Here is a 14084-nt window from a genome sequence, read left to right as displayed (position 1 = left end):
TTGCTCTCTGCACCACCAGACTGTTTTGTGGGTGTGCCTCCTAGACAGATGCAATAAGACGTGTGTGTGTGTGTGTGTGTGTGTGTGTGTGTGTGTGTGTGTGTGTGTGTGTGTGTGTGTGTGTGTGTGTGTGTGTGTGTGTGTGTGTGTGTGTGTGTGTGTGTGTGTGTGTGTGTGTGTGTGTGTGTGTGTGTGTGTGTGTGTGCGCGCGCGCCTCCTAGACAGCAATAAGACGTGTCTGTGTGTCTCCTGGACAGATACAATAAGACTGGTGTGTGTGTCTCCTGGACAGATACAATAAGACTGGTGTGTGTGTGTCTCCAATAACACTGTTTTTTGTTTTTGGACAGATACAATATAACGACGAGCCTGTACCCATTTGAGGGGGACAACATTTATAAGCTATTTGAGAACATCGGCAAGGGGGACTACAGCGTCCCAGAGGAGTGTGGACCTCTGCTGTCTGACCTGCTGAAAGGTGAGCACACACACACACACACACACACACACACACACACACACACACACACACACACACAGTGGGATCCTGCACCGACATGATGCACTCTCTCCTGTCTGTCTGTCTCTCTCTCTCTCTCTCCCTCTCTCTCGTCCCCTCTCTCTCTCTCTCTCTCTCTCTCTCTCTCTCTCTCTCTCTCTCTCTCTCTCTCTCTCTCTCTCTCTACTCTTCTAGAGCACTCTCTCTCTCTCGCTTCTTCTCTCTCTCACACAACCCTTCTCTCTCTCTCTCTCCCTCTCTCTCACACAACCCTTCTCTATATTTTTCTCTCTCCTCTATTCTCTACTCTTCTATATATGTGTGTGTGTGTGTTTGTGTGTGTGTGTGTGTGTGTGTGTGTGTGTGTGTGTGTGTGTGTGTGTGTGTGTGTGTGTGTGTTGGTCTGGTTGTGTTGTACAGGTATGTGCAGCAGGTGGCAGTATAAAGTAAGGTGTGACTGAGTTGGCTCTGAGGAAGGAAGTGCTGTGTAAACCATCAGCACATGTTGTGCACACAGTCACCTCACACACACACACACACACACACACACACAGTCACCTCACAGAGCTTAGCTCAGCCGATGTTGTGCACACAGTCACCTCACAGAGATTCACACACACCCCACAAAACACCAGATTAAAAGATATCCCAGAATGGCCATTTTATTAGTATGACATCTCGTATAGCTACAGGAAGGCTGGGTTTATGGAAAGAAAGTTACTCCAATTTACACAACATACATAATGCTAAATAAGTCTAGCAGTGTGCAGTGTCCACACACACACACACACACACACCTTATTCTTTAGATAATGAAGAAGAACCTGCTTTCAACAGATTTGAGTTTGAGAAATCAGCACAGTGCAGAAAATGTATTTCTCTCACTCACACTCTCTCTCACACATACAGCACAACATCCTGTACATGTTCATTTGCATAGGTTAAGACTAGCATATGCTCAGAGTGACTCACTCACACCTTCTCTTCACACAGGCACACGCACACAGACACACACTGACACACACAGACACACACACACAGACACACACACTCAAACACACATTATGAGGATGAAAGTGATTTTGAAACATTTTTAATTTCCTGTCTCTATCTCTCCTTTGTGCTCTTTCAGGAATGCTGGAGTACGACCCTGTGAAGAGATTCTCAATACAGCACATACGGCAACACAAGTATGTGTACACACACACACACACACACACACACACTAGGGCTGTCAAAATTGCTCAAAAATGACATTCGAATGTTCGTTTGGGAAAAAATCACGAATTCGAACTATTCGAATATCTGGTTGCCTATTTTACGCAGTTGCCGTCAATACGTCAATAATGAAAAAAAGCTGTCTCGGACTTTGCCGAGAACATTGCGTTACAGCAGCTTTCACCAACCAGACTACTAGCTCCCCTGAGCACTACTTCGGATGCTTATTGAATGGCATAGCCTGTCCAGCTCAGAACAGTTGTGAATAAGAAAGAATAAATGTCCATGTCTGTTGTCTTGCACAGAGAACCAATTGAAATCGCCAGGAACAAAAATGATGAACGTATCTATATGAGTTTGTAATGTAGTGCAACCGTGGCTAAACTGCTGGGTTATTCTCAATGAAAAAAAAAACATTAGGCATTAAGAACGATCATCGCAAGCAGTGTGTTGGGAGTGTTTTTTCACATTTGAATATTATCCCACTTCCGACACCATGTATTGACTTGTACTTTATCATAGAAAGTATTACCCGGTATCCACATATACTGCAAGTTCAGGAGTCTTTATTAAATCAACCGTCTTCCACTCTCAGGTACGTTACACTAGTTTCCGGTTCACGCATCATTTCACAATAAGAGTCCTGATAAGTTCAGTACTAAACATTACATGAGGGACATCGCGAACAGACAGAGGCTCATTCACAAAGCAGATAGAGGCGCTTGTACCGCGGGAGTGTTTTTTCACATTCGAATATTCATTTTCACGTTCGAATTCGCGTTTTTGGATACTATTCGAACTCGAATTCGAACTTCTAATATTCGTTGACAGCCCTAACACACACACACACACACACGCACACACACGACCCTGTGAAGAGATTCTCAATACAGCACATACGGCAACACAAGTATGTGTGTACACACACACACACACACACACACACGACCCTGTGAAGAGATTCTCAATACAGCACATACGGCAACACAACTATGTGTGTGTACACACACACACACACACACACACACACACACACACACACACACACACACACACACGACCCTGTGAAGAGATTCTCAATACAGCACATACGGCAACACAACTATGTGTACACACACACACACACACACACACACACACACACGACCCTGTGAAGAGATTCTCAATACAGCACATACGGCAACACAAGTATGTGTACACACACACACACACACGACCCTGTGAAGAGATTCTCAATACAGCACATACTGCAGGATGGACACACACACACACACACACACTCACGGGTAGCTGATAGTAGGTTGTAGATATTGCCTGTGTGTGTGTGCTGGAGGCTCTAGCTGGTTGAGACCAGTCCAGTGCAGGATGAGTCAACCCCCCCCTCCCTCCCCCAGGCTCCGCGATGAGTCAGAGCTGTGTGTGTGTGTGTGTGTGTGTGTGTGTGTGTGTGTGTGTGTGTGTGTGTGTGTGTGTGTGTGTGTGTGTGTGTGTGTGTGTGTGTGTGTCCATCCTGCAGTATGTGCTGGCATGTGTGCGCAGCTGGCTCGTGAGCAAGGAAAATAGAGTGTACAGCAAAGTCCTATAGAGGGGTTGTGTGTGAGAGAGAGGGAAAGAGATTGTGTGCAGGTGTGTGTGGTTGTCTTGAGCTGCGTGTAGCTGTGTAGCTATGTGTGTTTGTAGCTCTGTGTGCGAGTCTCTGTGTGTGTCTCTGTGTGAGTCTTCTGTGTGTTTGTAGCTCCGTGTGTAGCTATGTGTGTAGCTCTGTCTGTGTCTCTGTGTGTGTCTCTGTGTGTGTGTGTGTGTGTCCTCTGTGTGTTTGTAGCTCCGTGTGTAGCTATGTGTGTGTCCTGTGTGTGTGTGTGTGTGTGTGTAGTTCTGTGTGTGTGTCCTCTGCGAGAGGGAAGCTGTGTGTTTCCCTGTGACGCTGGGAATGACGCCACACTGAAGGGTTATTATTACTCTGCTCACACACACACACACACACCCTCCCTCTCTCTCTCGCTCTCTCTCTCACTCCCATCTCGCCTTCTCTTCCTTTTTTTTCTCGCCCCCTCCTTCCTCTGTCTGTCTCTCTCCCTCCCGCTCACTCCCTCCCTCCCTTCGCTCACACTCTCACTTTCTCACTGTCATTCTCAATCTTCCCCTTCCCTTCTATATCTCCTCTTCCCTTTTGACCTATTCTCTCTTCATCCTGTCTTCTCTTTCACCTGTTCTCTCATCCTCTCTCCATCTCCTTCTCTTTCACCCTGTTCTCTCATCCTCTCTACATCCTGTCTTCTCTTTCACCTATTCTCTCTTCATCCTGTCTTCTCTTTCACCTATTCTCTCATCCTCTCCATCTCCTTCTCTTTCACCTATTCTCTCATCCTCTCTCCATCCTGTCTTCTCTTTCACCTATTCTCTCATCCTCTCTCCATCCTGTCTTCTCTTTCACCTATTCTCTCATCCTCTCTCCATCTCCTTCTCTTTCACCTGTTCTCTCATCCTCTCTTCATCCTGTCTTCTCTTTCACCTATTCTCTCATCATCTCTCCATCCTGTCTTCTCTTTCACCCTATTCTCTCATCTCTGCATCTCCCCCATGGAGGACTCGGTGAAAGCTACACGTCAGCAGAATGTGTGTGGGAGATGGAGATGGCTCAGGCTCAGGTTATTTTATCCGTAGGTAGATTTGGTTTGCTGTAGTTCTCCCCCATCTTTCAGACACATAACAAGAGAATTCATCAGTCCTACATCTTTCAGACTCATAACAAGAGTATTCAGGGTCCCAATCGTCCATCTTTCAGACTCATAACAAAAGTATTCAGGGTCCCAATCCTCCATCTTTCAGACTCATAACAAAAGTATTCAGGGTCCCAATCCTCCATCTTTCAGACTCATAAAAAGAGTATTCAGGGTTCCAATCCTCCATCAGTTACACACTTAACAAGAGTATTCAGGGTTCCAATCGTCCATCTTTCAGACACATAAGAAGAGTATTCAGGGTCCCAATCCTCCATCTTTCAGACTCATAACAAGAGTATTCAGGGTCCCAATCCTCCATCTTTCAGACTCATAACAAGAGTATTCAGGGTCCCAATCCTCCATCTTTCAGACTCATAACAAGAGTATTCAGGGTCCCAATCCTCCATCTTTCAGACTCATAACAAGAGTATTCAGGGTCCCAATCCTCCATCTTTCAGACTCATAACAAGAGTATTCAGGGTTCCAATCCTCCATCTTTCAGACTCATAACAAGAGTATTCAGGGTTCCAATCCTCCATCTTTCAGACTCATAACAAGAGTATTCACGGTTCCAGTCCTACATCTTTCAGACACATAACAAGAGTATTCAGGGTCCCAATCCTCCATCTTTCAGACACATAACAAGAGTATTCAGGGTTCCAGTCCTTCCTAAAGCACTATGAAGTAAAACAAAGAAAGCAATGTTGGTTCTGTGTCACCTGTGCAGTCTTGCTATGACCTGGTGATCTGAGTAATGGCTGCCGGAGCAGGGCTGTTTGAATGGAACTCTAAACCTTGGGTGTGCAGTTGGGAGGGAGTCGTCATTTCAAGTAGAGCCAGTTGTCCGCTTTGACTGTCTAGTACACTTTTAAGTGCAGAGGGACGCCAGGTTAAACTTGGTACTCACTAAACGAAGGTAGTCAAAGAGTTTCTGCTTTCTAAAGACAGCTTTCCAAACTATGACGCCAGAGAGAGAGAGTCGATTCAATAGAAGCACACTAGAATTAGGTTGTCACGGTAATAGTACAGTTTCGCCAAACAAGACGCACTGCTGACGTTAGAACGCGTCTCCAGCTCTGAGCACGTCAGCGCACACCTGTAATAGAACGCGCCTCCCATACGTCATCTCACTTTCTCACTCTAAGAAAATGAGTCGTGCGAACTCGTCACACCTCAGCCAGATTCGCCGTTCTCACCCCAAAAAAGGGCGGCATCTGCGTGAAGCGCAATCTGCAAAAAAAAATATGAATTTTTCGGGAAGGCGTCCTAGTCTCATCCTAGTGGTTTGCTGGAGGACATAATCTGATCATCTGGCCTTCTGTGTGTTCTCCCCCTGGTCCTGTGCACTTTGGGGCAGAGATTGTCTCATTTAGGCCTTTTTTATTCTTATGACCATCATGGGGCTCACCATCCTTTGAACAACAGCAATCAACTTTGGGTGGAAGAAATATCTGTTTCCAACACATTATTTGTGCTTTCCCGAATAACGTTTTCGGGTTTGGTGGCATCCCTGTAAGGTGCATGCGTGCGTGCGGTTGGTGTCTGCGTGTGCGCGTGCATGTTATAGCGAGTGAGGGTAGAAGGGTGTCTGCAGGAGATTGGGGGCAGAAGAGAGGGAAGCGAGAGAGTGAGAGCGGAAGGATTGAGAGAGACGGCAAGTAAAAGACTGGCTGAACATCCTCCATCCTTTCTGATGTGTGTGTGTCTGTGTGTCTGTGTCTGTCTGAGAGGGCACTTAGAGGCTTTTCACACAAACTGCTAAATTAGGACGATGAGTCTGGCTTTACCATGGCAACTGATGAGCCAGCTGCATTGGTCCTCCTGTAACCACACACACACACACACACACCCAGACACACACACACACACCACTCAATCACTCAGACGCAGCTCTACCTTTCTCTGTCCAGGTTTTCTCTTCTCTAGCATTCACTCATTCATCTGTTCATTCATCTGTTCATTCATCCATTCACTCATTCATCTGTTCATTCATCCATCTGTTCATTCATCTGTTCATTCATCCATTCACTCATTCATCTGTTCATTCATCCATCTGTTCATTCATCCATTCACTCATCCATCTGTTCATTCATCTATTCACTCATTCATCTGTTCATTCATCCATTCACTCGTTCATCTGTTCATTCATCCATTCACTCATTCATCTGTTCATTCATCCATCTGTTCATTCATCTGTTCATTCATCCATTCACTCATTCATCTGTTCATTCATCCATTCACTCATTCATCTGTTCATTCACTCATTCATCTGTTCCTTCATCCATTCATCTGTTCATTCATCCATTCACTCATTCATCTGTTCGTTCATCCATTCACTCATTCATCTGTTCATTCATCCATTCACTCATTCATCTGTTCCTTCATCCATTCATCTGTTCATTCATCCATTCACTCGTTCATCTGTTCATTCATCCATTCACTCGTTCATCTGTTCATTCATCCATTCACTCGTTCATCTGTTCATTTATCCATTCACTCATTCATCTGTTCATTCATCCATTCACTCGTTCATCTGTTCATTCATCCATTCACTCGTTCATCTGTTCATTCATCCATTCACTCATTCATCTGTTCATTCATCCATCTGTTCATTCATCCATTCACTCATTCATCTGTTCATTCATTCTTCTGTTCATTCATCCATTCACTCATTCATCTGTTCATTCATTCTTCTGTTCATTCATCCATTCAATCACTTCATCATATTCTCTCTCTGTCTCTGTGTCTATCATTCATTCATTCATCCTCTCCCTTATACATTCAGTCACTTTTGCAAATCCTCACTCTAACTCCATGAACTCAAACACACTGGACGCTTCTCATTACACACAGAATGAGTCACGTCATGGGTCGCCCAACTGCATTGTGGGTCCGTAGCGTGCGTTACGTGTGAATGGGCCGTCAGTTAGACACTCAGCCAGTAGAGAATCTCTCATGTCTTCTTTGAATGGATGGGTCAGTCATGTCTCTTCCCTATTTCCCCTCATCTGCGCTGATTGGCTGGTTATGTCCAGTTCCTGTCATCTCTAATCTTACACCAACCCCCTCTTTCTCACCCCTCCCTCCTCCCTCTGTAGTTGGGTGCGTAAGAAACACCCCCCCACCGACCCCCCGGTGCCCATCCCCCCCAGTGCAGGAGGCGTTGACTCCTGGAGGAGCATGAGTGTGGTGCCTTACCTGGAGGATCTCCACGGTTACGCTGATGAGGAGGATGACGAGCTCTTCGACGGGGAGGAAGACGACATCATCTACACTCAGGACTTTACAGTACCAGGTATACACACACACACACACACACACACACACACACACACACACACTCCGTCATTATATACTGATCATAATGTTGACACATGCAGTTGTCTGGACAGGCCCACAGTATTATCACTGGGGATTCACATTCCCAAGGTCACAGTGTTCAGGTCACTCTGGCCCTGTTTGAAAACTCTTCAAATGCTGTCTCCCTTCCTTCCTTCCCTCTCTTCAACAAGAGAAGGGAGGACTGTTTCAAATCCCTTACATTTTTCTCTTCTGGGTTCATAAGAAACTTTAAAATCATCATTGTTCAATGAACCACCAGTGCAGCCTGATGCTGCCTATTATCCATAAACCTGCGCGCCAAGTCCCTCCGGCAACTGCAAATTGTAAACAAAGATGGCGGACCAAACTCCGCTGAAGGTCATGTTTTGTATGTTAATGTACATAATTCGGCGTTTTCAAAGAGTTACCGAGAAATAGCCACTGCACTATCCGATAACACGCTATTGTAACCAGCAATAATGGTTGATGTGATTTGCGAGGCGTCAGTCAGCCACCTTCCTAACATTAGCACCTTAGCCTTCGTCAGAAAGCCTAACGTTCTTTAGGCGTACCAACGTCACATGTTATCATACACCCTATCTTAAAACAAATTGTTGTTTTCAAACATTCTTTTGAGAACTTCACTCGTAGAAATATCTCGCGCAAGAGGAGGAGTGCCCCAGTGCAGTGCCCCAGTGCAGTGCCCCAGTGCAGTGCCCCAGTGCAGTGCCCCAGTGCAGTGCCCCAGTGCAGTGCCCCAGTGCAGTAGGCCAGTGCAGTGTCCCAGTGAAGTGATGTTTGTCCTGCTTTTGTTTCCCCATCATGAAGGAGCTGCTCAGGGAAGACAGACAGATCCCAGAGCAGTGGCTAGCCAGGGCAGCCAGTCAGAAAGGTCCCTCCCCCACCCCACCCTGACCCAGGAAGCCCAGTACTACTGTTAGAGACAGAGACAGAGACAGGGACTGATGCAGAACCATTCATCTGTCAAGTCTTGAGTCGGATCTATTCTCTGATTAAAGCTTATTCTCTATATGAGAAGACACACCTATGGTGTTCTCTCTGGAGCTGTGTGTGTGTAGTGTGATGTGTGATGTGTGTGTGACATGTTACCTGTACTCTGTTGGGCACGGTTCTGTGCCTCAGCATAAGCTGGTTGGCTGTTGGTCATTAAAGAGGGTTTGTGTTCCAGACTCTGAGCTGCATTATGAGAGACAGACAGACAGAGTGAGTGAGTGAGTGAGTGAGTGAGTGAGTGAGTGAGTGAGTGAGTGAGTGAGTGAGTGAGTGAGTGAGTGAGTGAGTGAGTGAGTGAGTGAGTGAGTGAGTGAGTGAGTGAGTGAGTGAGTGAGTGAGTGAGTGAGTGAGTGAGTGAGACAGGGAGAGAGACAGAGTGAGGGAGAGAGACAGAGTGAGGGAGAGAGAGAGACAGACAGAGTGAGAGAGAGAGTGTGAGTCAGAGTGAGAGAGAGAGAGAGAGAGAGAGAGAGACAGAGAACCCAGGAATGAAGAAGCCAGATTATTAAAGAAAATCAAGTGGGCAGAAAACACAAGTGTGGGCGTGCGTGCGTGCGTGTGCGTGCTGTATTCCATCAACATTAAAAGACTGTTAAATATTGGTTTCCACAATGTTTTAATAGCTACACTTTAGTAGAATTAGACATTCATATGGTGTAGAATTAGACATTAATATGGTGTAGAATTAGAGTAGACTTAGACATTAATTTGGTGTAGATTTAGAGTAGAATTAGACATTAATTTGGTGTCGATTTAGACATAAATTTGGTGTAGAATTAGACATTAATATGGTGGAGGATAAGACATTAATATGGTGTAGAATTAGAGTAGACTTAGACATTAATTTGGTGTAGATTTAGAGTAGAATTAGACATTAATTTGGTGTCGATTTAGACATTAATTTGGTGTAGAATTAGACATTAATATGGTGGAGGATAAAACATTAATATGGTGTAGAATTAGAGTAGACTTAGACATTAATTTGGTGTAGAATTAGACATTCACATGGTTTAGAATTAGACATTCATATGGTGTAGAATTAGAGTAGACTTAAAGTCCTCTGGTATGGTATAGAATTAGAGTAGACTTAAAGTCCTCTGATATGGTGTAGAATAAGAGTAGACTTAAAGGCCTCTGATATGGTGTAGAATAAGAGTAGACTTAAAGTCCTCTGGTATGGTATAGAATTAGAGTAGACTTAAAGTCCTCTGGTATGCTGCCCTACAAAGCCAAAGAGCAGTAAGTGCAAAAACCCCAAACTGAGAAAAACAGCTTTTTGTGTTTTTTTTTCACCAAGTAAAAGTTTTAAATTATATTTAACAACAAAATGTATAATTAGATAGATTAAAGTGAGGTGAACACCACCCTTTAAGTTCTTTTTACATTTTTGCAAAATCTGGTAATTTTATAGGCTATACTGCGTTTTGCCTTTGTATTACTGCTTAAAATTACACACGCATACATTAAGGTATTGCAGTAAGATGACCATAATCACTCTTTTTATGGAAAAAAACTCACAATATTTTTGATGTAAAAATGTTCCTTGATGCCTAAGCAATGGAACAAATGTGTATTTTATGAACATTAGTGTAAAAATGAAGGAAAATTATATTTTTGCATCATAATGTCAGAGATTATTTAAATATAAAAAAAACCAAGGCAGACCGCAGCAAGGGCAAGTTGAACCAAGGCAGACTGCAGCAAATATGACTGGAACCAAGGCAAACTGCAGTGAAAGCATGTAAAAGCATGTAGAACCAAGCATGTAGAACCAAGGCAAACTGCAGTAAAGACATATACTGCACTTGGCTTGGTTTTACTCTACTTTTCTATACACACTGCAAATTTAAATTGCAAATATTTACATGTTACATGAAACATTTTATTGATCAACATAAAATGTTCACAGATTGAAGAGCTGACCCTGCACTTTCAATTTCTGCAAAAAAAATGTTTTGGAAAAATGCACATACTGCTCTTTGCCTTTGTAGGGCAGTATGGTATAGAATTAGAGTAGACTTAAAGTCCTCTGGTATGGTGTAGAATGGCTAGGGTTAGGGTTAGGAATGAGAGCATGGACATGGGGCCACGTGCTCTCAGCACAAGATCTGGGTTTCCCCGTCTCTTTTCATTTAGATCCATCTGTCTCTACACACACACACACAAACACACACACACACACACACACACACGCGCACACACACACACACACACACACACACACACACACACACACACACACGTGCACACACACACACACATGCACGCACAGACACACACACACACACACACACATACTCCATGCACACAAACACACAAACACACACACACACACACACACATGTACACACAAACCCACACGCCATGTGCTCAAGATCTGGGTTTCCCAGTCTCTTTTAAATTACATCCATCTGTCTCTACACACACACACACGCGCACACGCACACGCACACGCACACGCACACACACACACACACACACATGCAGCTGCTCTCTGGACCTCTGGAGTGGTTCTGTGGGTCTGTACTGGTTCTGGTTGTTCGGGCTGAACTCCAGAGCTCAGGACAAAAATCAGATGAAAATCTCCCAGAGAATGATGCTGTCTTTGTACCATGATCATTTGGATAACTGATGTGAATATCTACAAGTGATTATGCCTGTAAGTGATGTAGCCATATTTAATGAGGACAAACTGCTGTGTCATGGTATGATGATATGGATGCCTCATGATGTGATGTCTGCCTGGCTCGTGTGTGTGTGTGTGTGTGTGTGTATGTGTGTGTACGTACAGGGCATGTTGCTGTGTCATGGTATGATGATATGGATGCCTCATGATGTGATGTCTGGCTCCTGTGTGTGTGTGTGTGTGTGTGTACAGGGCATGTTGCTGTGTCATGGTATGATGATATGGATGCCTCATGATGTGATGTCTGGATCCTGTGTGTGTGTGTGTGTGTGTGTGTGTGTGTGTACAGGGCATGTTGCTGTGTCATGGTATGATGATATGGATGCCTCATGATGTGATGTCTGGATCCTGTGTGTGTGTGTGTGTGTGTGTGTGTGTGTGTACAGGGCATGTTGATGTGTCATGGTATGATGATATGGATGCCTCATGATGTGATGTCTGGATCCTGTGTGTGTGGTGTGTGTGTGTGTGTGTGTGTGTGTGTGTGTACAGGGCAGGTTGCTGTGTCATGGTATGATGATATGGATGCCTCATGATGTGATGTCTGGCTCCTGTGTGAACAGGTCAGGTTGCAGAGGATGTGGACGAGGATGAGATGGAGGGTCGAGGCAGGGGATTGGCCAAGGCTGTGTGTGTGAACGGCACTGAGGGCGGGGCCTTGAAGCCGAAGGCGGAGCGGCGCTCTAGCTCCTCCTCCAACCCCTCCCGCAAGGGCGTGTCCACGGCCAGCAAGATCCGCAAGCTCTCCACCTGCAAGCAGCAATGACCCGCCCCCGACGCCCTGCCACACACACACACACAGCCACAACACACAACTCCTATCGGTCAGTCCTGTGTGTGTGTGTGTGTGTGTGTGTGTGTGTGTGTGTGTGTGTGTGTGTGTGTGCACGGTCAGGGGATTGAACAGTTTGCTGCTAATGACTCACTCCTTCCTCCTCTACACACACACCCACACACACACATCTCTCTGTCTCTCTCTTATTCTCTCTCATCTCTCTCTCTCTCTCATCTCTCTCTCTCTCTCTCTCTTTCACACACACACACTCGTTTCTGTTTTTCGTTCTCTGGAGCCTCATTTCAATTTATTTTCTTCCTATCGAATTTGACCTCTTGCTTTCAAACACACACACACACACACACACCCACACCCACACACAGACACACACACATACACACACACCCACACAGGTGTAGGTGTATGTAGGTGTAACTGAACTCTATCGCTCTGTCTCACCTGCAGGTTTCTTTCCTCTCCACACGCTTTGGACTACAACTCCCAGCAGGCAGGTTTCTTTCCTCTCCACACGCTTTGGACTACAACTCCCAGCAGGCAGGTTTCTATCCTCTCCACACGCTTTGGACTACAACTCCCAGCAGGCAGGTTTCTTTCCTCTCCACACGCTTTGGACTACAACTCCCAGCAGGCAGGTTTCTTTCCTCTCCACACGCTTTGGACTACAACTCCCAGCAGTCACGTCTTGCCCCCCCTCTCCCCCGTCACCCTGGACAATGAACCCAAAATGGATGCCAGGACATTCTTCGCTTCTCTCTCTCTCTCTATCTCTCTCCTCTCTCTCTCTCTCTCTCTCTCTCTCTCTCTCTCTCTCTATCTCTCTCCTCTCTCTCTCTGTACACCTCCATCCTCTCTTCTTCTCCTCCTCTTTCTCTCCTCTGCATCCTCTGTACATGATGTAGGTTGACTCCCAACAGCCAGATTTAGTTGCTAGGTTACCCTGAATTATAATTTTTTTTTTTTTTTTTACAGTAATTAAACCACAGTTACAGACACAGACGTTTTATTGTGATAATGTAAAGAATGACAACAACAGTAATAATTATTGCTATATTGGTAATGATATATCTATATTAGTATCCCCCAGTGAAAAGAGTTTTAAAAAGATCTGAATTCTTCTGTGTGCGCTGGGTTGGGCCCGAAGTGACGAAGATGAAGATGATGGTGATTTCTATCCGGTGTAAACTGCATGCTGTATGGAACAGAAGACAAGGGAGCCTCTCTCAGACTAAAGACTGAACACAAGACAAAAAAAAGAGACAAGTGAAAATGCATCCCCACACCATCTGACCCGCCGGGCCACCGTAACCTCTGGTTTTCTTCTTGATCGGTTTTGGTTTCTCCATCTAGGTTTTTTTTTTTCTTTTTTTGTTCTTCAATAAATATTTTTTAATTATTATTTATATAAAACACATCCCAACCAACCCAGATGTTATTGTCTTTATTTCTGGTCATGCCCGAGAACTGATAATATTGTCAAATGTGTTAAGTAAATTGCGATCTATTTATAATATGATACTTGGCAGAAGAGTACGGAGTCTGTGTCGTCAGGATATTTTGCATTTAATGAACACGGAGTCTGTCTTCAGGATCTTTTGCATTTAATGAACACGGAGTCTGTCTTCAGGATCTTTTGCATTTAATGAAACGGAGTCTGTCTTCACGATCTTTTACATTTAATGAAATGGAGTCTGTCAGGATTTTTTACCGTTAATTTAAATCTTTTTCCAGTTTGTGCCTTCAAATAGTTTTCACTGACAGCACACGATGCCTTCGCAAATGAACCCTTCATATAGAAACTCCTTATGTTGTACTTTTCCGACTCTCTCA

General features: G+C 44.7%; 1 protein-coding gene across 1 annotated transcript in view; it reads left to right on the top strand.

Annotated features, from left to right (window-relative positions):
* The window catches only part of stk11 (serine/threonine kinase 11), a 30923-nt gene extending 17254 nt beyond the window's left edge, over positions 1-13669 (top strand). The window contains exons 7-11 of the mRNA XM_080858836.1: positions 351-478; positions 1632-1689; positions 7539-7735; positions 12025-12285; positions 12702-13669. Coding sequence (XP_080714962.1) covers positions 351-478; positions 1632-1689; positions 7539-7735; positions 12025-12227 — 586 coding nt within the window. The 3' untranslated portion in view covers positions 12228-12285; positions 12702-13669. The remainder of the gene's footprint in view (positions 1-350; positions 479-1631; positions 1690-7538; positions 7736-12024; positions 12286-12701) is intronic.
* The last annotated feature ends 415 nt before the right edge of the window (positions 13670-14084 follow it).

This window comes from Sprattus sprattus (assembly GCF_963457725.1).
Source record: "Sprattus sprattus genome assembly, chromosome: 20".
Lineage (NCBI taxonomy): Eukaryota > Metazoa > Chordata > Actinopteri > Clupeiformes > Clupeidae > Sprattus > Sprattus sprattus.
Note: the sequence above shows the minus strand (reverse complement) of the source record. Positions and strands in the feature narration are given on the sequence as shown.